General features: G+C 40.4%; 1 protein-coding gene across 2 annotated transcripts; it reads left to right on the top strand.

Moving 5' to 3' along the window:
• The first annotated feature begins 249 nt into the window (after positions 1–249).
• GOSR1 (golgi SNAP receptor complex member 1) lies at positions 250–27,633 on the top strand. 2 transcript variants are annotated; one of them, XM_088533100.1, is made up of 9 exons: positions 250–308; positions 597–705; positions 2,380–2,467; positions 2,699–2,806; positions 4,705–4,796; positions 5,199–5,273; positions 18,348–18,377; positions 24,429–24,511; positions 25,805–27,633. In XM_088533100.1, the coding sequence occupies exons 1-9, from the start codon at positions 278–280 to the stop codon at positions 25,927–25,929; spliced, it is 741 nt and encodes a 246-aa protein (XP_088389226.1). In that variant the 5' UTR covers positions 250–277; the 3' UTR covers positions 25,930–27,633. The 2 variants fall into 2 exon arrangements, with proteins under 2 accessions (XP_088389226.1, XP_088389225.1); XM_088533099.1 differs by having other exon boundaries at positions 597–711.
• The last annotated feature ends 260 nt before the right edge of the window (positions 27,634–27,893 follow it).

The following is a 27,893-nucleotide window of genomic DNA, read 5'->3' as shown; positions in this document are numbered from 1 at the left end:
ACCGCCGGGGCTCGGAGGAGCCGGGCTCGCCTCACCGTCTCCCCCAGCCCTAGCGCTCTCCAAAGCCGCGGCCGTGTCCGCCTGGCCCCGCATGGCGCCTGCAGCTCCCCCTTCCCCTCGGGGTCTGAACGCAGGAGCCCCCCGGGCCCGGCCGGCGCTCGGGCCCGCCCCGCCGCGTCCCGCCGTTCCCCGCGCCGGAAGCGAGGCCGCTCCGCGCCGCCCCTCCCGGTGGCGCCGCCCGCCCCGGTGGCGCCGCGGCTGACGTTGGACAACAAAGATGGCGGCGGCGAGCAGCAACTACTGGGAAGGCGAGTGGGGCCCAGGGCGACGGCGGCCGCGGGGCCTCCCCCCTTCCCTCCATCCCCTCCCTCCCTCCGCGGCGGCGGGGCCCGGCCCGCCGCTCCCCTCCGGCTGCCGGCCGGGATCCCGCGGGCCCCTCCCGGGCGGGCCGCGCTGCCCCGTGAGCGGCCTCCCCCCCGCGGCCTCCTCTGACACCCCCTTCTTGGGCTCCCTCCCTCCGACACCCCCCGGGCTCCCCCGTCCTCCCTTCCTTCCTCGTCCCCTCCGCTCACGCCGCCCGCTCTGCCCCCGCTCAGACCTCCGCAAGCAGGCGAGGCAGCTGGAGAACGAGCTGGACCTCAAGCTGGTCTCCTTCAGCAAGCTCTGCACCAGCTACAGCGGCGCCCGCGACGGGAGGCGCGACAGGTATAGGTACTAACCGCTTCCTTACGTTCCACCGCGCCGCCTTCCTCGCAGAGCCTCCCTCGGGGCTGCCTCCCCACTGCCACCCGTGGCTGTTAACGCTGCGCTTCTCGGGAAGGTCATTTCAGCGCGTGTTAGCTGTGGTGTCCGGGTCCGTGGGGTGGCACGTGAGCGAGGAGGAGGTACAGGCTGCAGGAGTGGCCTGGCAAAGCTGTAGCGTTGGGGGTAGCGTGTGAATGGACACGGCACACCTCGTTTTCTGCTTTCTCCTGTATTAACACGGCAGAGGTTTTCACAGCGTTTCCCGAAGTTCCTGTATTCCACAAACATTGCCTTAGACCTCGCAGGTGGAAGGGGATGGGATCCATAATCACCGTTTAACGATGAGGGGCCCAGACCTGTGCCCGGCACAGGGAAGGGGGCAGCTCTGTTGTTTTCCCTGCTGGAGCGGTAGCTGTTCTGGTTTTCTTACAAGATAAGCAGTGAGAGCTCCCCATATGTACGTTTGTGTGTGTATTATACATGTGTATGTGTGTCCACTCGCTGTCGACACATTAATTATTGACTGGAGAATTATAATAAAACTGAGTTTTTCCAGCCTGTGGGCCAGAATTGGGATCTTTCTGCCGTTCCACAGAGCTGATAATCAACTTCACTTGAGTACAACCTTTAAAAGCAACACTTTGAGTACTGACTACGAGTCCTAGTATTGCATATTAGTAGCAAGTAAGACACTATGTGCGTATTTGTGTTGATTTTTGATTTCAAACTTATTTTTACTTTCTGTCCCTCTAAATCCTGCAAGATGTGCCTTGATAGACACAAAACTGCATACACTCTAACCCCACATTCTTGCCCTTTTGGGTAAACATCCCTGTCATTACTTTCATCAGGGAAAATGGTCCTGCTCCTTTGAATCATCCGAGCATTTCTTGTTTTCCAGGATACCTTAGTGGATTGGATATTCTAGAGGGCTGAATCATTTCTTAAGTCAAAGTGTGTGTCTTGCATTTCTAGTTCTTTGCTGTCTGTCGCTTATTGTGTAGTCTAATTGTTTTACTTTTGCTTTCCCATGCAAAACTTCCTTAATTGTGCTAGACTACCAAAGCAGAGAGTTGCCTTTTGAAAAGGTTCTGCAGGTTGTTCTATTGAGTAGATAGTTTCTTAAATTTTAAATTTATCTTTAAAAGCATAGGGAAGGTGAACTGTATGAAACAGAAATTGTAATAAGCTGTATGGTTTGTGTTGCTTCATGTCTGCATAAAATGTCAGTGGGAAGTCCTAGCACCCTGTTAATAATGTATAATCAAGAAACTGTTACAACATGTTAATACTGCAGTGGTCCTTCCTACTTAAAAAAGCCAATCTCAGAGCTTGGGGACAGAGGGACATTGGTGCTAGACGAGTAGAGCTGTGTGCTGCTGCTGGACAAATGTCTAAACCTGGGCACGTCTTCCAAGCAGAGGCTCTGCTTTCCCCAGGTGATATATTCTTTTAACTCTTACCTGGACTAACAACACACTGTAAGAGGAAAATGCCGCTATCTGAACTTAACTATTTTCCTAGAAAACTGAGGTAATGCAGCCTGCTAACACCTAACACCAGCATTTGTCTGTTTTTTTTTTTTGCATTGGTAAAAAGATGTGCTTTTCAGTTACTACTCCTCTTTTTCCTTAGCTCTGACACGACTCCTCTCTTAAATGGATCGAGCCAGGACAGGATGTTTGAGACGATGGCTGTGGAGATCGAGCAACTGCTGGGAAAGGTAAAGCAAGTTACTGTATTTTGACTTCAGCCTCTAGTAGATATCCCAGCACAGGATCCTGTGACAAAATGCCTGGGTCGTGCTAGTATGGACAGTAAGTATTTCTGGAGGTGTCTCTCTTTAGAGCTAGCTCCCTCAACTTACTTATGTTATAACTTTACAAGTAATTTAATAGCTTTATATCAACTTATACTTTACAAGAATGATTTCCTTCATGTTTTTCTCTTTCAGCTTACTGGAATAAATGACAAAATGGCTGAATATACAAATAGTGCAGGAGTCCCATCCCTGAATGCTGCACTAATGCACACGTTACAGCGTCACAGGGATATATTACAGGTAACAAACGTATCCTTGTTTTTGTTCTGTTGCTGTGTTGGAATAAATGTTGGTGATATTATAACATACTTGTTCATTTTGTGTATGTAGTCACATTCACATGTCTATACATACACAGATACACTCATGGGTACAGACATACCTGTATATGCAAAAAATATATATATATCCATATGCCAGTTTTCCAGGAGGTGTCTCAGGGATGCTCTGTAACTGAAAAATTCAATCTGTAATGAGTGTGATTAAAGAGCAACAAGAAAAGAGTCCAACTAACTGAAAAATATGTTTTTTACATGTATTGTGAGTTCAGGATCTGAAAACATTCTTGTAACTACATATTTATTTTACTTGGAGAAGTTTGTTTTTAGGTATTTAAGTAACTTTGTTCTGTATATTACTGATCATTTACCAAAAGAGAAAGTATCAACTTCTGCCAGGTTTTATTTGTTCCTTCTCTTCCCCACCCCCCTCTTTCTTTCAGCTAAATTATGTTCTACTCTCTTTAATATTTAGTTACCTAAAATTAATTGCCACTGGAGATGTCTGATAAAGGAAAAACTACCCTTAGGAGTCTGCCTGCAAAAAAAAATCAATTGAAAGTCTTGCCTATGGAAGTGAATCTCATTTGGAAGTTTTTAATGAAATGTAGGGCTGGGCTGTTCCCAGGGCCTGTGCAGGTTCCTGCTTTAGCTGCTGCCTCGTTTTTGTGCAAGAGTGTTTGGAAGGTTTTGCAGTCTGTGCTGGTGAGTGCAGCTCGCTCCCAAAACACGTCACGAGGGAGGTTCTGCACAACTCGGCCTTCGGGTTCCTTTCCAGAAAGTCTTCCCCTGAAATGTGTGTCTTGTGCTGTAATACTGAGTGTCTCTCATCTGAGTAGAAAAGCTAAAACTAGACCCAACAATTTGAGCAGGAGCTGGGTTAAAAAAATAGCATTTTTAAACATCATCTTATCAAATTGTTGAGATTTTTATACTTTTTGAGTTGTAGGAAGCCATCATTAAAGGGCAGTGTCTAGCTAAGAAAGAGCACTATAATGTGCCGTCATCTCAGTGCCTTTATGTAGCAACAGGGAGAAAGAGCAGTGGTGAATTCATCCTGTGGTTTATGTGGTCTGTCGCATAGCAATATTAGAGGGAGATTAACATTTAAAATAGGAAAATGTGATTGGCAAACCCTCTTAAAGGATAAAGGGACATGAACAGAATAAACTATGTTTCAAATCTCTTACATTTTCACAGCAGTGACATTAAAAATATAGGTTTTATTAGGCTAGATACGTGGAGTGTATTTTCTTTGGTCTCTGTACAGTGCACAATATAAAAGGTGTAGCATTTTATTATATGAAAAACAGTGCTATTTATTTACAATGGTTTTGGTGTTGCACTGAACACCAAACACCAGTTGCCAGTTAGATTGTCTATCAAGAAGTATTAGCTGCCCAAAGGGTTGTAAATGTAAGATTGCAACTTGAAAAATCTTTGAAGTATAACTGTCTAAAACTGTTCAGACTTTTTTTTTTTTTTCCATCCAGTATAACTTAATGAAATAAACCCAAGGATGCCTTCACCACACCAAATAATTTTTTCTAGTGTTTCAAGTTCAATGATGAATGGGAAATTCCAGCACTGAATGATCCTTCCTCAGAAAGTTGTAGATACATGAAAAAGGGAGAAGGACCTAGAAAATCCTCCCCAAGACCTTAGCTGTAGCTAATGAAAGTTGGCAAATACCGTGAAAGCAGTGAGATTTAAATATACTTGTTATTACCTTCCTACTTAATATGCTTTCTTTGCACTCTTTATTGAAGGATGGCTGATATTTTAAAAGACAATCAGATTTTACATGAGTATATTGTTTTGTTAAAGTGAACTAAGTTTGTAGTACTTGTTTTATTACAGGATTATACTCACGAGTTCCACAAAACCAAAGCAAACTTTCTGGCAATAAGAGAAAGGGAGAATCTGTTGGGATCAGTACGAAAAGATATAGAGTAAGTCATGTTGTATATTGTAAATTGTGCAGTGTGTTATAGCAGCAACATGGGACTTTCCTTGGAGGAGAAGACACAACCCTCCTGTAGGAGGAGGGTAATTGGCATTGCTGATTCATCTGTCTCTTAACAAAGCAAGAAAAGTTATTTGAATTCATGGCTCCTAGTACAGCTATAATGAGCTATAATGCAATTTTGTCTTATTTTATTTTACTCTAATAAAGAACTTGTATTTTTGAAGTAAAACTATTAAGTTATGTCAAATCAGTTTAAAAATATCTTAACATGACTGGAGCTTTTTTCTTTAGTCATTTAGGAATAATAAAGCATGTAAATACTGTCTACCAAAAAGCTTTGGGGAAAAGATTATTTTATTTTATTTTTATTTTATTTATTTTTTAGATCATATAAAAGTGGATCTGGTGTGAACAACAGAAGAACAGAGTTATTCCTGAAGGAACACGAACACCTTCGAAAGTAAGTACTTATGTTGGGGGTATCTAATGTTTTATTTTATTTTATTTTTAATTTCAAGTATGGAAACCTATCTACCTTGGTAGATAATATCAATGTTGAATGATTCACAGTTTGCATTCTGTGAGAGCACTGGTTGCAAAACATCTGTGGCTCTTGCTGTGAAATGCACGTGGTAGGTAGCAGTCACACTAGTTTTCAGCAAGTTCTGCTTTAGAAGCTTGTCAGCACTGACATTTTTATGCTGTTTTCCTTTTGCAAGTCACTCATGACCCAGACTTCATGCTTGACCTCTTCTGATCTTAAGAAATTCTATCCCTTCCCAGTATAATAACTAGGATAAGGGTTAAAAAACAAAATAGAAAGTCCCCCTTTCCTCTCCTTTGTTCATCAGTGTTATGCAGGGAAGATCATTCTTTCTTTTATTTTTTTTCCCCTCTTCACCACTGAAGGTGTACAAAAGGAGTGTGAAAAGACTAAATTCTAAAACAATTGTGCATTTAAATCTTTTCAGATTGGCTGTTAACTTATTAGCCAAGGTAACAAGCAAAGGAAAAAACACTTTTATTCTTGCTGCAGAGGGCTTTAGGGTATGATTAGCTTAGTTGTGTGTTCCCTGCTCATCAGTTATTTTACTCTGGATATTTTGCTTTGGAGGCCAAATAGCGCTTTAAGTTTGTGGGAATTTTTGGTGTAATGTATTTATTAGAGGAATTTGGAATAAGTCTGTCAGTTTGCTCTTTTGGCAGAACTCTAGTCTGCGAGCGTGGTCTATTTATTATATGTGTGCAGTGACTACTCGTGTATACAGGGTGGTAGTTTTCTCCTGTTGGCAATAAGCAGAACACATTTAAGGAAGAAAAACAGCACATTGCAGTGGATAAGCACTGGAAAGCTGCATGGTAGCACCAATCCTTGTGCCTCTGAATCCTCTACACCCTAATCACGTTAAGCTCCAGTCTTACACAAGAGGGCAGACTTTCATTTAAAGGAAAAACCTTTGCCTGTGGCAGTCTCAAATGTGCTTTCTTAACAGTAACTTAATCATCTGGTCAGAACTGCACAAAAAGCTTTTATGGGAAATTAAAAGAAAGTTCCTTACTATCTTTATAACTCAGAAATCAATCAATTTAGAGCTTTAGTTATGAATTTTGTTAGGTTGTGTTATTAATAGATACAGAAATCAGGAAATATAAAGTTTCCAGGAAAAAATAAGCTTAATATTTGGGAGGAGAATGTTAACTGAAATACTGTATGTTGAAGCATGAATATCTTTATCTAACTCAACTTTCTTTTCTTTGTAAATGTTATGATTTCTTTTTCTTGATGAGCAATAAATATGTGTTTATTTAGCAATAAATGCTGAAGAAAGATACCAGTGAGTTATTTCAGGAGTTGCTGTAAAATACCCTTGTAAGAACTGACTTTCCTCTGGATGTGCTGTTTTGAAAAGTTAAAGTGATGATGAGAGGAAGCCTTGAAATATTTTGTAAGCAGTGTCTGGCAGATGCTTTCAGAAATTGAGTCTAGCACTCTTTGAAGTATTGATTGCTTTGATCTCTTTACACTTACCAAAATCTCCAGCATAAAATACAGAATGAAAACGCAGTTTCAGAAGATGGTAGATTATTCTAGGTGATTTTAGGTGATGGCTTGAAAATATCAAGATTTTAAAAAATCATAACATTAAGAAGAACAAACTAACAAATCAATGCAAGTTGGGAATCCTTAAGAAACAGGCCAGAGCTAAGCATGGAAAGCGCTGCAAGGTGGCGATATCTTTAAAGTATGTGAAAGAATCTGCTGTAGAAAAAGAAGAAAACCTTGGCAAGAAATCAGAAGCTTGCAAGATACTGAAAACTTCTGAATTGAGGATCAGTAAGCTCAAAACCAGATACTGGCTAGGAAAGTTATCAAAGGGTTCCAGCACATTTGTCGTCAGAAAAAGCAATTAATGAGCTGTTACTGCCAAGAAGCTGTAAAAGCTAGTGAAAGGTCTCAAGAAATCAACAGGGTCTCGCAAATTATATACATCAAATATGCTCCTACAATAAGCTGATAAGCCTTGAATGAATTCTGGGATGCTGAGTATTAGCAGTGCGGGAAGTTACGATACTGGATTACTCTGTAGAACTGGGTGATGTTACTTAAATTGGTCGCAAAGGTACAGCTGGATTTCAGATACGTTTTTACTGACATGACCTATGAGAAGAGCTTGAAGACCGGAGGTAGAATTATAGGCTTTTCATCCTGATTATTTGTCATCCTGACAAATAATGAAATAATGCACTAGCAATCGCATATTAGCATGGAGTATCAAAGCATTCACTTTGTTGTGACCCTGCTTAATTAATCTATTAAGTACTTTAGCCTTTTCCACACTTACTTCATAACTTGCTAACAGAGGGCTAGGAGGGAGTGTTAGGAATCCGTGACATGGCAAAAAACTGTTAAAATGGGACAGAAACAGTCGTGCCAGTGTCTCTGTGAACCAAACCTCGAAGACCCACAGGTGTTGGAGCCCATGCAGGGACCCTGTGCAGAGCTCCAGCACCCTCAGCCCTTCTGCACAGCCACACGAGATGGGACAAAAGGGCGAACGAAAAATGAAGAACTAATTTTGCTTAATTTTTACATATGGATGCAATTCTAAAAAGTAGGGAAATAAGTTCACTGAGCCTGATTGGTAGCTAGGGCCCAACGTATATTAAGCACCGAGGGAATTTCGGCAGCCTTTAAAGCCATTGCATGCCTGGAATCCATAAAGCTGCTGGCCATTAAGCCGTGGGGCCGGTGCATCCGTTTGGATTTGCTGTCCTGGGTGGGGCTGGTGCTGCGTCAGCGCCGCTGGCACCGGCACCGCAGCCACAAAGTCCTTTTGCCATTTAATTCTGCACAAATAAGTCAAAACTAGTCTCCTGCACCTCTGAAGAGGAAAACACTATCCCTTCGGTCTTACATTTATAATTTTTAGCACCTGCCAATTAAAATGAGTATGGAAGATGGGAAATTAAATGGCGCAATAATGCTCCCTTAATATTTTTACCTAAAACCATTACATTTTTGGCATGGCGGTTGCTAAAGCAAATATCATCAAAGGTGCTGCAGAAATATTTCCAGGAGATTTCTTTAATGTTTGCTTCCTTGGGTCTTTGTGATTCAGTAAATGTCTCTTTTTTGTTCGCGTGCTTTTTGCCAGGAACGTAAACAAGTCATCCTTTTTCTTGTAATGCTGCTTTCCATCTAAATAAACCAAATTTTAATGAATAGATCTGGCTTAGCAGTTTAGAAACTGCCCAGAAAATGCTGCCTCGGAGGAAAGAGTCCTGTCAGTTTAGTGTTTGAGAAGTTCTGCAGTTACTGAGGAATCGTGTCCTAAGTCAGCAAAAAAAGGAACTAAAGTGGTGGGTACATAAGCACGCACAACATCACAAATGTATTGTGAGTGAAAATGTTTCCCCACGTTACTACTGGGATTGCATGTGAATGATGGCAGTCATTTCATGTAATTTTGATAAATTGGTGTGAAAATTGATGTGTAAGAGACTACAGGCTTGTTACATATCAGATTCCTCAAAAATCTAAATGAAACTTTATGGTCATAAGCATTAGCTGTAGCATAAGCACATTTGTTCAGTCATTTTGGAGCTATATCATGATGCTGCTGAGCTCCAGTTCACAAAAATGAGATTTCTCTGCTTTGCAAGAGAGGTGGCTGGTGGTGCAGCAGGTGCCTGTGCCACTGCAGCTCTCTCTAATTCCACTGCTTAAATCCCCTGGAATAGCTAAGGAGAGGATGCCCTCAGTGCTTCCTATAACCTGTAGCTTTGGGAACGGAGAGGGTAGGGCTGCATGAGGAGGTGGATGAGAAGCTCAGAAGGAAAACAGGAGAGAGAGCAGAGTGAGGAGGAATGTGTTCTGCATGCGAAAGAAGGGAGGAATGAGCGAGGCGAGCGAAAGAAGTGCAGGAATCTGCAGCAGTTGCATAATGGTGGTATAAATGAGACATAGCTGATTCATGGAAATGTGTAGGAAAAATTAACGTTTGGGCAGCGCTTCATATATTTAAAGCACTCTGAAGTGCTTATTGTCATTATTACTATTATTATTGCATTTCATTTTTTCTTCCAGAGGACTATTTCAAATTTCCTGTTGTTTGGGCAGAAATGGCCATGTTTACTAAAGAAATAATCTCCGGGAAAATGTTTTCAGTTGTAATGCAGTCCAAATCTTAATAGAGGGAGTGTCTTGCTGACCATTTTTCCTCTAAATATTGATGTTGCTAGCAAATGTTAACTTCAGTAATGGAGAAGTCGGCTCAATGAAATGCTGAGGCACCTTATAGGGTTTTTGATTATAGGTGTGTTGTCATTTTGGGGAAAAAGCTACCTTTCCTGCTCTAATTTAATTCAGTTTTCTGCTGCTTTCTCCCCCACGTGATTCCCATTCCGTGTGCTCAGCCTCCTTTACCATCCTTTAGGCTCCCGTGGCCCTTTGGTGTTGGATTAAAACCTCACAGCTACCGGTGCCTTCCCTTCCACAGCCTTGATTGCTTGATTACCTGGACCATATCTTGTTCAGCTGATGGATAACACAATAACATAGTGCCTTGCCTTCACCTTTGCTTGGAAAGAGGCAATAGGAAAACGAGCAGCTTCACCGATTCCTTTGTTTTTTACCCAAGATGGTTAGGGCAGCAGCAGGGAGGAGGAGTGTGATGAGCCTCTTCCCTGGGTGCCTCCCTGCTCTGCAGCCTCAGCACTGCTGAGCTCTGCTCCACTTACACCCCGTGCTGCTTTGTTCTTTAATTATTTTTTATTGCTAAGGTTGTCTCCAAATGAAACTAATTTTTTGTTCTTGTCACTCTATTGTATTAATTTTAATACCGAATTTAATGAAGGAAAGCTTGGTACTGAATCATTTGCTTTGTAGCAGTTATAAAGAAATCAAAATAGATCTGCTCTAAAAGGACAGTCCACACTAACCATGGCCTTTTCTCAGGGTGGTTGCAAAGCAGCACTGAATATCCTGGAATTTGGCTGCAGACAGGCTGTACAATAGAGCCCTGCGATATTTTGTTGACCTGGAGGATGCAATGGGAGAAGAGACTGGGGAATTTCTTGGTTAAATGTTTCTTTGCTGACCATTTGCAGCAAGAGCTCTAGCAACGTTGTCAGTTTTCCCAGTTAAACAGTGTTAACTTGTTTTCTTTGTGCTCCTGAATCAAAGAGTGTGTCCAGGTGCTGCACGTAGCCGGTGTGGATGGTTACAGTGGTTACTTTAGCTTATTTGGTGTCTTGCCTGACTGCAGCTTGGAATAGCCATAACTAGTTCCTCTTGGATAGGTGATGCAAACAGAAGGGTTTTCAGGGGAGGAATTGGAACAAAGACACCTTTTTATTATTGCAAAACCTTTTTTAAAAGTGCATACAACTCGTATTCCTGTTTCTAAATACGATTCTGTTGTGTCGTTTTCCTGCCCCCTCTTCCTACAGAGCTTTCTTAATGGTAGTTATCCATCCATGGTGCCTTCTTTAGCCTGACTCCTGCATGGGGCTGACTGAGCCCTATTTCCAGGGCTACCGGCAGCTCCCATCTGTCTCTTGAAGATTCAGGGCAGAAGGACACAAAGTGCTTTAAAATGTCAGGGGAGGTTTCCCCTGTAACAGCCCCACACTGAAAACCAGGTCTGGGCATAGCGTGATACGTACCCACAAAACCAGACCGAGCACAACTGAGCTATTTTTTGTTTTAATAGTAAATATTGTGCAGTGGGGGAGACAGTTCATGTCTTGGGGAGAAAAGCAACTTCATTACTTGTTATGGGAGTGCAATTATGTAACTTTATGAGCAAGTTGTTAAAGTAGCCTAATGAGAATTTGGGGAGGTTCAAAGCTTGCAGGCAGTGAAGAAAGATGCTCTCCTGGGCATCGTTATTATTTATAAATAACTTAAAGCACATGAGCATCAGCCAAAGGCTTCAGCATTTAAAAAAGGTTTTCTCTTCAAAAATAGTGTGAGCTTCATTAGAATAAAACCAACTTGTGCTTTTCATCTCCATGTGTAATATTTAGGACTCGTAAAAAGAAAACCCAAAGACACTGTAAAAATACTATATTAGTCTCACAAGGTTTATTTGTATACTTTCCTAATGGCTTGGTTGCTTTTTTAAAAAAAGGTATTTTAATCAGTAGATTTCCTGACATTTGTGACTGTTGTGATATCTTTATACCTCAGTATGTCTAAAATGAATTGGATCTGATTACAAAAAACACACACAAGACCTGGCTTGGGGACTTGGTTTACAGCCATTATGGGCTTAAATGAGCTGTAAAGCTGAACTATGGGGTTAAAATGCAATGCAGACAGACAGTGCTGAAGGCTTAGCCTTAAGAACCTCAAAAGTCCACGTTAACTTTCCTATTTTACACAAATGAAAAGTATTTGCATGAACTTCTATAACCCAACAGGAAAAAAAAAATCATGTGTAAGAATGGCTGCAGAGACTGAAGGGTTGCAACAGGGTTGCGGGAGATTCCCTGACTACATCACCAAGCAGCAAACCAGCGGGGATTAAAGCACTGCTCCAGTTCTGGGTTCTTGGCGTTGCCTCAGAAATGTGCCCTTGATTTGGGGAGAGAGAAGAAAAATACACTTCAAATGTGAGCTCGGTGTTTGCTACTGAAGCTAGTTCCTCTTTTCAGACATAAACAAGTCATTGATGCATGATTTATTTGCTTTTAGCTTTCCTTTAAACACTGATCCTTAACTAGGACAGCTTCTCCCTCCGAGGTCTGTATTGAAATTAGGATTTTGACAAGTGCTAAAATACATTTTGCATGGGTTGATTGTGATAAAGTACATGCATCTTTTAAACAGAACATGCAATTGTTGAGTTTTATTGAATTTCTCTTGCACGGGTTTTTAAAAATTAGGAAACAGGTTCACATTTCAGAGGAGCTAATGCCAGTGTTTGTAGTGTTCTTTATTTATCTTCAGTAGATGCTGTATGGTTTTCACACGTTGTCACAATAATGCATGCAGTATAAATAATTTTTCAGATAAAGAATGTGCTAATAATATCCACAGCTATGAGTTGAGAAGCTTTTTTAAGAGAAGTATCAGCCATCTAGATGCGTACAGAAATATAGAAAACTTTTATAATGCAGAAATTCCCCGTAGAAAACTGGTGGCTTCCAAATGAACATCTCTTCATGACACTGTGATTATGGTATGCTGATTTTTCTCCTCAGAATTGCTTATGTTAGACAATGAGAGAGAAAAAAAAAAAAAGGTGCTTTGGATATAATGAAATATTGGTCAAATGTTCCTAGATTTGTTCGTATGACAGGGATCTTCTGCAGGATGAGTATTCCGTTTTCTCAGGTACGTGTGAATGTGTGAGACTAGTGCAATGATTTCTCAACTTTGCACACCGGGTCAAAAGCAGCTGATCTGGGAAGTTGTTCCATATTTTTCCTTACAGTGCAGATCCCAAGTGCCTTGTGCTGCTGGTAGTTGTGCATCTATCGTGTTCGGGTGTGTGCACAGCAGCGCGGTACTGACAGGTTGTCTTGACAGAGCTCCTCTCCTGTCAAGGGCTGTTGGATTTTGAAGGCTGTTCCTGCATCTCTGTACTTAGGAGTGTTGTTTATTATGTTTTGGTTTTTTCCTTGGTCAAAGGTGTATTCTAAATTATTTCTTCTAGTATAAAACATACAGCGAAATCATAATTCCTACTGAATATTAGCTCCACGTACAGTATGTAAAATTTAAGGAAATGCCGATGTCTCCATTAGTCGGTTACTGGAATTGTTCTGACAGTTGTGGTTACTTGATAATGACTTACAGTAAAGCCTCCCTTTTCAGCTCGTTTAACTTTGTTCCTATGGGTAATATGGAGCAATTATATGGGAGGGTCAATCTATCCAGGAACTTCCACATCCACGAATCAAGAGCCTCTAGAAACTTCATTATGTGGCCACTGGTGCCATCCCCTCCTTGGGTTTATGCCCTGCCTAATAGGCAACCAGCTGCTGCACTTCATTACATGCGAGGAGCTGTTTTCATTTGAAGTTTTTAAGTGTGTTCTTGGGGTAAACTGTGCACTGCAGATTATCAACAACCCTCTTACTTCCCTATAGATTCACTTGAAAGGAGAAAGTAAGGCTGTTACGTGCTCTCATGGGGCTCTCGAGCATCAGACATCCCCCCTGCAGACTTTGTGTGTGCCAAAGAGCTTTCTTGGCAAACACTTCCTTTTGCAGAAACATTTATTTGACTCCGTTGCTAACTCCCTGTCAAGTTTGTGCATTTCAGAAGTGCAGAAGAGCGTGCCTCTGTATTATCTTGCTTTTTTCTTCTAATACAATACGTATTTTGCCCCAACTGCAAAGAAATTCAACCCCCAACAATGGTGTTACTAAGTGCCTTTAAATTTTAAAAACTGCTTGTTGCTGGTTAAAACTGAGGTGATTTAGTGCTACTGTGCTGTTTTTTCTTTAGTGGTTTTGCAGCTACTCCTTATTCTTCTCAAAAGTGATTGCTGAGTGTCGGACACATTTTACATCCCATATTTGTGTTTCACCAGCTCTTCACAGGTCTTGCAAGAGGTTTAAGACACTGGAAGCTTAAGATGCATTCTCTGTAGTTCGATATATTTGTTTTCGGACTATTATAAATTTTCTCTCTCTAGATGACATAACCTAGGTGTATGTGTCACACCAGGCTCTTATGCTGGGTTCCAGTCCGTGCTCAGGCTTCTGCGCCAGTTTTGTCCTTGTTAGCAGCTATGGGAGAGTGTCCAAACCAGCTGAGCAGCTCAGTGACACTGGAGTCCATCAACCATGGGACAAATCTTGTAAAATCTGGAAAAATATCTTGCTTTTTGTCACAGAAGAATGTGTTCTGCTTTATATTTTTCCAGTTAAGTTTTAAAGAATTTAATTATATATATATACATATATATATATATATATTTTATAAGGAGACTTGATGGTAAGAGAAAATATCAATTGGAGCTGGGTTTTTGTGTGTACGTGCCCAGTATTTCACTTGTGATTTAGGAATGATTATGAAGATGGAAATAATTAACTGTATTAGTCTGATTTGCTTTGTCATAGTCTGTGTGTTTGTATTTCCGTATGAAATATGTTTTGTAATGTTGGCATTCCTCAAGGCTCTACATTGCCTGGTGATTCAGGGCTGTGAAAAGAAAAAAGTGATCTAATGTGGGCCGTTTAGAAAGAGCTGAAATGCATTTAATTTTGCAATCAGCGAAAGAACAAAGTAAAATAATCACGTTCGTATTTGTCCTTTAGGATAGGAGAGAAGCCCAGTCTTGGCCTAAGTAACGATCAATATTTCTGAATTTAAATTACTGACGTAGAGATTTGCTTTAAAAAACCAAGAAAATGGAATGCTTGCTTTCATTTTAAAAGCTTGATGTGAAGGGCAGGATTCTTTGCTGTTTCACTGAGTTTTTCCTTTGGATTGACTAGCCTGTCTGCATGTTTAAATGACAAACTGCCCAATCTTTTCTGAGGTTCCAGTAGTTGCACAGGGGCTTGATTATTTCGTACACAAGTGCTGCTGCTGGACGTGTCCCATTCATTATAGCAGGTGATTGCCTCAGCATCTTCCAGCTTCCTTTCATGTCGTATTTTTAACTGATTTTGTCTAGGTACCATCTGTCTCGACAGGTGAAACTACATAAGTTATTGAAACAGATGGCAAAGAGATTAATAGTGCCCAGAGTAATTGTTTGCTTGCTTAGATGTTCACCAGGTAATCTCCGTTGGATCTGTTCTTCTTGCTTGGGAAGTAGAAGGACCAAGTTTACAGCATTTCATAAAGATCTACCTCTTTAGTTGTGGATGTATCACTGGAGCAAGAGGTCTGCCAGCCTCATCCTGGAAAAACTTGGAGTCTTTGGGTGCTCTTGTGCTTTGTGTTCTCGGCCGGCCGTAAATCCGGCTGTTATTTCCCATAGTTACGAATGGTAAAATGATGAAGCAAGTGCCTGCTTCTCTCTGGTGGATACCACTGTAAATGAATGTTGCAGACTGCATTTGCCAACCACTTTGAGAGACCTGAATAAGAGATGCTTTGTGAATGCACATGCTGCTTTTACAAGAGCATCTAGTGTCTGTTTAAGATCAACTTTTGCAAGAAGTACTGAACTCGACAAAACTCCAAGGAATTGTGATGCACAGATTTTTACCAGAAAACGTTCTTGCTTATAGTGCCAAGGAGAAGTTTTCAGTAAACAAAATGCCTCTAAGTCACTCGGCAGCCGAGGAGCAGGGAAATGCAGAGTTCCGTGTCCTAGTCCTTTTCCTCTGGGGTTTGTGCACCTGCTGGAGACTTGCAAGGAAGAGCCTTTTTGGGAAGTACAGTCAGGGCAAGATGAGGATCCTTGGGGTAGGAAAAATATTCTGAAAGTTGTACACAGCGAGTGTGTGATTCCTAGCTTTGTGGATATTTACTTAATGGGATTATAACAGTTCCTTCTGCCCTTACTTTTGCATCGCTCATCTGAAGAAAAGTTGTGTTCATCTCATTCTTTTAAATAGTTGGTGTTTAAGTTGAGAAACATCAGTCTTGTGACTTCAGATGTGCTGAGTGTTCTGTGCTTATTAGTACTGAAAACTCTGCATTACTCCATGTGAACATAGTATTAACTTCTGCCTGTCATTATTTCACAGGTAACTCTATTTCAAGAGCTTTTAGAGATGCACACATACACAAATGCTGTATAATAGAATTGAGACTGAACCTTTTAAACTTGATACTGCCTATATTTACTCATCTGATTAAGTAATAAAACTGCCCAACTGCTGCTTTCTCCAACATACAGCGTAGTTGGGCTCATTGCTCACCAGTGGAGACTCTAACCCCACTGAAAACCTGAGAGAACAGATTGGTTCACTTAAGGTCTCTGAATTTATTCAACTTTCCTGGCTCCTTCAGTAAAATAGGACTATTCTAGGAGTGTTTTGTTCCGCGGAATTTTAATAAGTGTCACTTATTTCCAGCTAGGCATGTGATATCTATTTTTCTTATTAATGTGTAAAAATCTTTTCTTAATTGGATCCCACTTACACTTTCCAGTCTGTTGTTTTCTGATGTTTTTGCAGTTTATTCTTACTACTTACTGGCCCCACAATACACGTGGGCGTTAGAGGTGTGTGAAAGGCACGCTCCTCGTTGAATTTTGTACTTGTGAGAACTGACAATTCTGGAAATCCTTAATGCATCACTTTCCTTTTCCACTTTGCTTGAGGACATTATCGATGCTATTAGACTCGAGACTGATTACACTCATTTTGGGCACATAACTATGGCATTTTGTAGCTCTCTGTGCCCGTGGTAATAAATACCACAGAGTGAGTATAAACGTTTTTATTTCATTAAACCAATTTACTCGTAACTGATTTGTGCCTTTATCTTGGCCGTGGAAAGAAATGTTCCAGTTTTACTAACGTTTTCACAGTCTTCACTGCCCCAGTTGAGTCCCTCTCAACTTAAAGATAGGCAAAATATTTTTAGTGCTCTCTGTGCTTCATATTTCAAGCCATGGACTGCACTGAAATAGCAATTTTTATGCTTCCCCTCCTCTTCACAGACAAATAGGGGCATCTTGTCAGCATCTTCTCCTGGAGCAGTTATATATACGTACATAGATAAAACATACACACACACTGCACAACGTGCCACTTGGCTGGGCCTCCAGCTGGAGGTGTGGGGGGACCTCCAGAATTTATGTGGGCAGAAGAGATATTCCAAATTGGGCAGCGCCTTCGGAGTCGGACAGACTCCGGCTCTGCACTGGGGCTGCTGCTTCCCACGAGGTGCTGAACCACTTGGAGCAAAGAGCAGCAAGATAGAGGTGGCCCCGCTCTTCTAATGTCTTTTAATCCTTTGCTCTGACAGCAGTAAATGGCAGCACCCAGAACTGCACGAGATTTAGTCCTGTCACATCGATTTGTGTGTTAAAACTGGCAAAGTCCCGTGTTGCTCTGCAAGAGTTCGGAGTTTTGGGGATGAATGACCTGGAAATGCATCCCCAGGAGCAGGGATGCGGGCGCCTGCTTGTCCATCAATGACCTGGAAATGCATCCCCAGGAGCAGGGATGCGGGCGCCTGCTTGTCCATCACCGCTACAGCCGCGGTTTGGTTTCATCAGGACGACTTCCCGAGATTTCATAATGGACTGTAAAAGATTGCTCTGATTTAAAACCTCCCTGTAGCAGGTTGAGTACAGGAAAAAAAAATGCTCCAGCATTTTGAGGGTTTGGTTTCTCTTCTAATCTTATACGTCTGATTTTGTTGTTGTTTGTTTTTAATTGAAATGTTCTCTCTGTGGTGCCGTGTTTCAACTTTTCTTTTCTCAGGATGCTGCTTAGAAACTTGATTAATGTTTGGCAGCAGGGGGGAAGGATGTGCGTGGTACCAAGGTTTCTGTAACAGATGATGTGCGTTCAGCTGCTTTGTAGCCATCCCTGAATTCTCTTTCAACTGGTATTATTATAGGAAGTTTGTCTCTTTAGTCACCATCAAATAGTATTGGGTAAACTAGCTCCAAAACAAAATTTGGGGATGTTATTATACAAAGCCAAGTCTCAGCTTTTATTTTTACTCTCTTTTGGGGGGAAGAGAGGGAATGACCAGGACTACAGAGCAGAGCAAATAAAATGAGGTATTTTCTTCTCTCAAGCTTCTTTCCAGGCTGTCCTGGGCCCTGTGTACATCTCTGGCTCAGCTGGCTTTAATTAACCATGAATAATGGAGCCCATTCCACTTTTTTGTGTGTGGGTCTCCATGGTCTTTCTGTTCTGGGCATCTGCTCTCGTTTACAGCTGGGAGATGCTGCTCTCTCTGTTTTTCCATGCATCTAAAGGCTCTCATTACTATATTCCAAATCTGCCTAGTGGTGGAAAACAACAGTGTCCTGAAAGAAGACATTCTAAGGGCAAATTTGCTAAAGATTGCATTACGGTGAACATTGTTTTAATGATCTAAAATATTCAGTGCTTGTTCCTTTCTTTTAACTGCTTTTTTTCTTTTGGCTTTCAGCTCGGATCGGCTCATAGAAGAGACAATAAGGTAGGAATGAATTTATTAACTTCCATTATTTTCTGTACAGTCAGTATTTATGCTGAACTGTATCCAAAACTGTCAGACATTTTGTGTATACAATAAGTATTTACAGCTGATAAGCATTATTATAATTAAAATGAAGTGTCATTTTTTTCTTTTTTCTTTTTTTTCTTGTATTCAATCTTAACATAATGGCCTTGATTAATTATTATATTCATCCTAATTTAGAAAGTTTAGGTTTCTTTTCAAAGGCAAATAGCCTCTATAAAAACAAAAACAGTGATTGAGCAGAGTGGAGCTCTCAGGTTGAGCGATTCGAGGACTAGTCCAAGATTTGAGTCGTTTCTCTTCATAATGGCACAGTTAAATAGCATGATAGTCTATAGCCCTGCAGCATGATACAGGTAAGGATTTAGTGGCCTGAGTGGTAATGGATGAGGGATAATTATCTATCTTCTGGTTTTCACAGGGTTCAAATACTTGAGTGCTGCCCTCAAACTGAGCTAGTAATTTTAATGTTGAATCAACGCATCATAAATTACTTTTATCATGTGTGTCCTTCCCAACCTTCCATTGTACACTGGGATTTTGCAAACCCATAGTTCAGAGTGCCCAGTTTAATGGTTTAAATTGTTAGATTATTGTTTTTAAAAATAAAAGCGAGATTTGATTTTAGATAATGCACATACTGGCATGAGTGATCAAGAGGAATTAGTGCAGCAAGGCTCCGTGTCCATTAAGGGCTGGCTGCCTTAACTACATAGTAGGTTCTGTATGATTAACACGGTGGGAAAACGTGCTAAACCACAGTAATGTGCCGTGACAAAACAGGAGTTCAGTAAAATAATGTGTGAAAAAGGATATAATCTTACCACAGTTAGCCTGGCGAACACACAAAAATCCTAGTCACATCTAATGCGGTTATTGTGAATGTTTGTTTTACTTTGGGTTCTTATCTTTTTCTCATTTAAAAAAGAAAAAACCCATTGCCATACTTCTGTCTCATGAAAACGCTTGACTCAACATTTGCTGAATCTCCTCTTTGCTGTCACTCTGGTAGCTGGTGCATTGAAAAGCTTCAAATGATTTATTTTTAAATTTAATATTCTGCAAAATGACTAATATCACGCGAGCTTTTCATCTACCCCATTGGGTATGTGTCATCTGAGAAGTTGGGCTAAGTCTGTGCTTAGCAAGGGCATCTGCATAGAGATTTACCTGAGCTAGGGGATGCAGCCGTAGCGAACTGGAGCTTGGCACAGGCAGCTCCCCGAATATTCACCCTGCTTCCAAAGTGAATTTGGAGCCTGCTCCAGAGCTCTGGGGTGTCCCAACTCGCTGCCATCAGCAGGTGCCCTGGCTAGTTTAAAGCTACTTGGAGTTACAATCGCATGAGCTGTGGCCCTGTTGGCTTCCGATTGACCATATGGCAACTGCTTCACGTGGGATAGTTCCTACAACATGATTTACTGCTGAGTTCCTTGGTGCTGTTTGGTGAAAATATTCCTTTGGGTAACAGCTGAACTTTGATTTTAGGAGGCTCAATTTCTACCCTCCTTATTGCACCATCTATTAACTGTAGTGAATGATCTCCTTATCATAGCGGTTTCCAAAAAGCCTCTGTATTTTATTCTATAGCAAAGGGCTTGTTTGGTAGATATGAGCATTTAGCAGGACATGTAGTTTAATTTATATCAGTTTATATTATCTTAATTTAATTCAGTCTCTGTTGAAGCTAGGGTGAATTTTGCTTAACTCTTTTCCCCATCATACCCAGTAATTGCAAGTGTTTGGGCATGTTATTAATTGGTGGTAAACCTCTTTTTAGTGTGTTTCCCAGAAGATTTTTGTCCAACTTTTAATTAGTCTTATCTCTCGATAACCAAACACGAGATGGAACCGTTCAGGGGAAACTGCTACAGATTCCTAGAATGAAGTGAGATATAATTAGCCTATTCTGGCTACTAATATTGTTCCGTCTTCAAGGGTTACATCTGCTGTAATTCATTACTCATGTTATTTGGGTGCAATTCAGGAATTTGAGATCACTCTTTATTTATTTCTTTTGAAGAGCTGTTTTTAACCAGCCCGTACAAGCGCTGGGAAGTGGCATTTTGTGGTTGCAGAGGCTTTTGCTGACAGGCTGGGTGCAGGTGCCCCTTTCCCAGCACCTCTGCAGTGGGTGCTGCCTGTGAAAGCCTCTCTCGGGCTTCCTCTAGAGCAGATAAAAACCAAAATGCAGAGACTGACGTTTCCTGTATGCAGTTCCTCCGCAGGACCAAGAGTTTCATGGATACATGAGCTGCAATTTTTCACCAAATGAAAAATTCGGCTGTTGTTGGGCAGGGCTGTCGTTCCAGGTGTTTCGTTAGTACTAAAGTTTTAATCCATTTTTTTAAATGAATTATGTGGTACAGGTTCTTACTGCAGCATATTTCTTCCCAGAAGGAGTGGGATGTGCTACTTTGTACTGCAGTTCTTCTGGAACAGTGCTCACTTGCCTTGGACATATTTAAATATAGGCATGGATTTTTGCTTAATGTGTTTAGTGTTTTCAGGTTTTCAATTTTAAACTTTATCAATTTCTCAAAATAGCAAATGATTTATTTTGTTTTCTAACAGCTTTTTTAAAAAAAAAAAAAAAGTAAAGCTTTGCATGTACAATATGACCAACTCTCATGATTTTATTGTAATACTCTTTTTGAGTATTACAATACACCAGTCAAAAAACATATGAGGAAATAAGCTTATCTTACGGAGTGAGGAGTTAGGGAGAATAGATCAATATCCATTATCAGTCTTAAAGGGAGCCTTGCCAAGGCATCGGAATAGTGCTAGAAAAAGGAGAATGCTTTTAAAAGGGGGAATTTCTGTGTTACAATGCTTGAATATTTTAATAATGTGGGGTCTTCCGCAGGTAAAAAATAGATTCTGGTAACTAAAAGGCATTTAATCCTTCTGTGATAAAATGTTGAGTAGAATTTTTGAAATGTAAATAAATGGTGTGCTTGATCTAGGGAGATTACTGTGTCAGAGTGACTAAATGGGGCCAATAACGTGAAAGGGAAAAATATGATTGATTTAAAAAGCATCAGTCAGTGAGGAAATGATAGCAGTAAATAAGTTAATGAGAGTGTATTAGAGATGGGATTGAAACTTAAACTCTGTAAGGAAGGATGTGAGGAAACCACAGTTCTTGAGACTCTAGTTCTTGAGAGCTGTGAGTTCTTTTTGAATTATTGTTTTTGATAGTGCTTAAATTTAACAGTCTCACATTTATAAAGATAAAGGCTTAGGTAAACCAGCTTGTGTTTTGAAAAATCAAAGAAAAATACTTTAAATTTTGGCTCTTCATGGTAGCTTAAAATGGGCTCAGTGCCATCATGACATGGCATTCCCAGGGCATAGGCTGACAAAATTTAAACATTTTCCTGACCACACTTCAGTAAAATCTATTACATTGATGAAAAAAATTCAAAATACAGAGTAAAGTAAATAAAGAAGATTCTGATCTTGTAATATGTAAGCTCCCAAAAAGTAAATCATGTCCTTTCTCTTTTTGGTGTGGACACTTTACTCATCAGACGTTAAAGCAGGAACTCTGTATTCCATGATAACCCCTAATAATTATTTCCCAAAGGTGTTTTGGAGGTGTCTCAGCAACACTTTATGTTCTGGCAATCATCTTGTGTTTCCACTTTAATGGATTCCTTAATGAGTCATTGGATGCATCTTTTGAAAACATGTGGCTTAATTCAGGAGTGGTTTGAGAGATGCCGCGTTCAGCTTTCACTGGGACATGTATCAGATTGGGGTGGAGGTGTAAAATAAGAAGCTGCAATAATTGAGCAGCCCTTCCTGTGTGCAGCTGTGAAATCTTACTTGATTTTCCAACTCATTGCCTGGTAATTCAAAATTCCCCTAGTGCTTTTCTCAGTAAAACTCTAATGTTTTTATAGGGTCTTTTTGTTTTATTTTGAAAAGTGAAGAATAAAACTTGTATGCTGAGTTGCAAGTGTATATAATAATCTAGCAAATGCTGTGTCTGTTTGATGCACATACTTCTAATTTTGCAGCCCCTTTTTCAGTCTTAGATTCTAACTGGTTTTCCCTGTCTGTATACAGCTGTGTTTTCCCTCCTGACAACTCTGATTTAGGCCCATGCTACAGGCTTTTCTCTGTACTCTCATGTAGAGCTTGGCCCAGTAATTACGCTGTTTATTTCTCACCTAATCTAAGTTTATACTTTCCTTTTTCTCTCTCTCTCTCTCTCTCTTTTTTTTTTCTTTTTGTAATTATCATTTTTTGATAATGAGTTCTGAAAAGAATTTCCCCTATAATTGAATAAATGATTTACATTTCTGAGCCAGGTAAGTTCAGATACCACAGAGACAAGCACACACAACTTAAGGAATAAGAATATTTGCACAGTATAAGAAAGAACAGCATTTCCTGGCTGTAGCTTTCCAGATCTGAAGCAGCTTGTGCTGTGCTTGGATAGCGGGTCTCTGTGCTTTGTATCTGCCTCTCTTTAGAAATAATACTCCTATTATTAACTGCAATTTTGTGTCATGTTTGTGTACAGACACCGAGGGTGAGCAAAGGTAAAGTGCTGTTGAAAACGTGGTTGTCTAGATTTGGCAAAAGATATTTTTCCTATCCATTTTATTTCCTTAGAAACTGCAGGTTGAGGTTTTCTTGCGCTTGCTCATGTTTATCCATGTTGTATTATTATACTTGCACTTGTATTCTTCCAGAACAGTTTCCCTCCATATTTAAGACTTAAGATATCCAAGAACTCATTTTAATATTTTTTATTCATGTAGGTATAGTCAGTAGCAATAGAGCTGTTGTATTCTGAGCTATTATGCAGCCGTGTTGTGTTTATGTCCTGGTTTGTTTATTCCTGCAATGTATGTCAGCCAAGGAGAACAGCATTTGTCAAACCATTCCTCCTAAGCACCATGTCTGCAGAGCCTAAACTTTTATATATTCTTTTTCCAGATGTAAATCAGTCTGTGCAGCTTATCTTGACAAAGCTATTGCATTCTAAGTAGCTAAATAACATGTTAGCTGTGACTATAAGTAGTAGCCTGCCCTTTCAATTTCTGTTTAATAACTTTTAATGGACTTGAAGAGAAATGTAAGGTAGGAAAAAAACCACAATATTCTTAAAATATTTATCAACGCAGTAATTCTTTAAAATTTTCATTTAAATATGATATTAAGAAGACAGCTCTTTTTTTTCCAGTGTCCAGAATGTCTTAAAGTTGAAATGGAAATATTTTATATTCAACTGCATTGCCTTCTTATGTTTGGATAAAGTAAATACAGCTAGACCATGTATTATTAAAAAAAAAAAAAAGTGTCTAAAAATCATATAGGTGTAGATGACATTCTTAATTAGGACCAAAGTTCCTAAATTTATTGTTTCTGTGCTGTGTTGAAGGTACCATTTGACATTAAACAGCAACTCCCTCAGCTGCAGCTTGCGGAAAGCAGATTGGCCTTGCTGGGAGGCAGCATTAATGGAAGCGAATCCAAAATTTGTTTGGAATTGGAGGACAGTCCTGATCCCGAATCAAGTCGACCACATCAATTTATTGTGTTGATGGGTCTTAAAAGACCTGGCGATTGCATCTCCTAGCTTGGTTGTGTGTAAGGCTCTGTGAGCTACATTATGTGCTTGTGAAAGGGTCCTTTGTGATTAAAAACATTTCTGAATTTAGAATTTATGCCCCAAAAGAGCCTTCAGTGGTTTTTTTCATAATGTTGAATTTTTTGTTTTATTTCTGATGGGACTGAGACTGGGCAGTAATGCTAGAAACATGCCTGCTTCAGGAAGGTGCTTTTTTCAGGTGTTTCAGGTTATATCAGAAGAGAAATCATTTAAGAGTAATGGATGCAAAATAATAGGGGGAAAAAAAGTGGTTTCATTCATATTGCTTCCCCCCATTCACTGTTTTCGACGGAGCGTTGCCTGCGCCTTCCCATTGTTTTAGCTGCGGATTATTCTTAGCACCAGCAACCTGATCCACTCTTTTTTCCCTTCTCCAGCATTGCCATGGCAACTAAAGAGAATATGACTTCGCAGAGAGGGATGTTGAAGTCAATACAAAGCAAAATGAATACCTTGGCCAGTATCCTTTCCTAAAGACTGCGTTGCCGGTGGGTAAGAGAAGCTCTAGAAAAGGTTTTCCAGTCTGTCATTTGGAGATCAAAACGCTTTGCGGTGCCACGTACCGTTTCGCTGGTGGTGGCCTTGTCACCTGACAGCCCATGTTTTCCCCATCTCATTTTGTTATTGTGACTACATCTTAGTGACAAACGTGGGGAGCAAGGTGGTCTTACTCAACTTTGAACACCCTGTGTGTCAGTGCTTAATTTTCACCCAGGGATGCGCAACGGCATTTAAAGGTATTCCTGGCTACTCATTTTCTGAAAAGTATGACTATATTTTGCTTTCTGCTCACTTTTTGCATTCAAGGCTGCCCAGAGCTGAAGCTTGGCATAGATTGCCTGTTGTTGTTGTCGTACAGCTGAGTGTTTTACTGACCTGAAGATCCTCTCGTCTGTCACAGGCTTTTAAGGTTTGGGGTCTGTTAGTCTCTCATATTTTGTGCTCCTGGCTAAGGAACGTGCTGGATTGTCAAGTCATGCGTGTTTGTCATTTTCCCACTTGCTTCTCCCTTTCTACTGTAAGGATCCAAAAAACAACATTAGTATCATTTGATTAGATGGATTGCATCCTGAAGAGATGTAGTTGGGTGAGCCATAAATTTCATTACAGTTCTTAGCAACTGGCAAGAACAAAAGAAATTCAATAAGCTTTGGCCTTAAAAGATTCTTGGGTCAAAAGATGCAAAGCTCGGGAGCTTATTATCTTGTTGCCTGTTGTATTTTTATGTTAAAAGAAGTTTGACGCTTTTATGATTTTGCAGTAGAAGCATTATTCTCTTGTATGTTACACAGGGAATGGGGCAGATTCATGAAAAGCACCTATTTTCTCTATAAAATACTTTCAGTTGTTTCCTTCATCATTAACAGAGTTCCATTAAATGAATTCCACAGGTATTTCATATGCCTCTCCATTTTTTTTTTCATTCTCATTTAAACACAACTGGTTAAAGTTAATTAAGCTCCACATCTTGTGGATCCTGTAATTGGGGCACAGCTAGCTCAGGTGATTAAATATGGGATTCTGTGTGAATGTGATTTCTAAACTGTTTTGTTCTCCCCTTTCTCGTGCTGTCTCATTGCAGTTGTAGCCCTGTTAACTCACTATTAGGCTTCTGTATTGCATCTGTTTTCTCCACCTTGGGAGTAGTCTCCCTTTTCTAGCAGTATTGCTGACTTCCCCATGAGGCTGAATTTGGAGGCTCATTAACACAGACCCTCTCTGCTGATCTGACCTTAACTCAGATTCCCTCCAGATCGGTTTCCTGCAGTGAACAGCCTCATTCAAAGGATCAACCTTCGGAAACGACGAGATTCTCTCATCCTGGGTGGCGTTATTGGCGTCTGTACCATCCTATTGCTGCTGTATGCTTTCCATTGATGGCTGTTCCCCGTGGACTCTGCTAAACCTCATCACCACCATCCCTCCCCCCAGTTAAGGAAAAGTGAGTGGGGGAAGAGACAGCCTTGGACAGCCTGCTCTTTAGGGTGGCAGTCTCAGCATGATGTCTAGAGTTTACGGTGGTAGACTGCGACACTGGTTCTGGGTTGAAGCTGCAATGTTTCTCCTTCCCTGCCGTACATCTTCCTTTGGTTACATTTTGCATAGGTGATTTTTGCATTTAATTCCCTTGCTCACCGTGAGGTAAGTGAATATGTGGCACTTTTCAGTACCCCTGGAGCAGCTTCCACGCTCGCTGGTGATGGGGAGGTCTGGTGGGAGGCTGAGGAGTGGGGACTGGGATTCCCCCAAGGCCAAGCACAGCACTGAACACTTGCCCTTTGAGAAGGATATTGCAGCTTTAAGCCGTCAGGTTGGTTTACTACAAAACACATGTTCTGTGATTGTTTTTTAATTCATGGATGAGAGAATAGTCACTTCTGCGTAACTTGTGCTGTGAAAACTGCTTCACACAAATTTCTCAATGAAAGGATTGTTCAGTTCACTTTTTGCACAGAATATGAATAAACTAAACTACCCTCTGACGAACATTTATAAGGTTACTTGTGGCTTTAAAGGGACTAACACGTCCTCCTTTGTAAAATAAAGGGAGCACAGCATTCTAGCAGCTATTTACCACAGTGTTCAGCCATCTGAGAAGTGACCAAATACGAGTTCACCCAAAAGTAATCTTTTGGGTGTAAATAGTCTGATTTTGGCTGGCATCATAAAAGTCTTTATAAAAAAGACATGATAAGCAGTTCAAAAACTCTATATTATAATTTAGATGAAGTTATTCTAATAGCATTAATATTTTTACACTGTAAGTAGGATATAATCTGAACTGTCAATTGGAAATGGATAATATGATGATTATACCTGATGGCAAATGTATCTGTGTGCAAAATTTTTTGTTATAGCCCCTCAAAGTAAAGTGTTGAATGTATGAATGGCTGCATAGTCGAAGAATTTTATTTACACTTACCTTGGCGAGGGTGACGATGACATTTTTTGTTTTCATGTCCAGACATGCAACTTGAATCCTGTTGTGGTTGTGTCTCTAAACAAAGATGACCTTCGGGACTGGCTTTGATATTGCAGTCACAAATTACAGATTTTCCTGCTCTTTCCACTGCTCTTTTCCACCTGTCACCTCATAATCTAGTAAATTCAAGCCAAGGCACTGAAATATCTTTCCAAGAACTTGATTAATCCTTTTTTTTTTGTCCCCCCACAATCAATTTGCAGTGTTCCTCACAAATTCCATGTATTCCATTACCCCAAACACTGGACACCCTCCAGGTTCTGGGCATGGTCCATGGTCCCTGTTCTGCAGCACAGTCCAGCAGGACAGTCACAGTTTTATTACTGCTTTTTCTAGTGTCTGTGCAGTACCTTGTTGGAAGGAGTAATGACTTGTGCCTGTGTAGTGTGCAGAGCTACACTGTCTTACGTAAAACACTCATGTGGACTTGAAGGTTTGTTTGCAGAATAATAATTTTGTGTTTAAAAAAAAAAAAGGCTACCAAGAAGTGTAACTGGTCATCTTGTCTTTGTTTTTAGAAAGTATTTAAAATTAATTCAGATGTAAAATTATGGGGCTTGTATTTTAAATAAAGGATAGTCTTCTGGTTGATTTGGAAATGTTCCTGGTTTGAAATAAAGTGTTCATTAAAGGGATTCATGAAAAACATTGTTGGATGAAGGAGGTTTATTAATTAATCTGTATTTTGGGAAATTTTGGAAACCGATGCTGATTTTTTTTTTTCTTTTTTTTTTCTTTTCCAAAGGACCCTGATTTGGCAGTTGTGCTTCTGTTTAGGATTGGTAGGATTTGATTGCTATATAGCTGGCAATATAAGATGTGCGGTATCATAAATAAATTCATTTATTTAATCTTGTAA

This window comes from Tinamus guttatus, unplaced genomic scaffold (assembly GCF_059628265.1).
Source record: "Tinamus guttatus ecotype Peru unplaced genomic scaffold, ASM5962826v1 Tinamus_guttatus_pri_ptg000480l, whole genome shotgun sequence".
In the NCBI taxonomy this organism is placed as follows: Eukaryota; Metazoa; Chordata; class Aves; order Tinamiformes; family Tinamidae; genus Tinamus; species Tinamus guttatus.
Note: the sequence above shows the minus strand (reverse complement) of the source record. Positions and strands in the feature narration are given on the sequence as shown.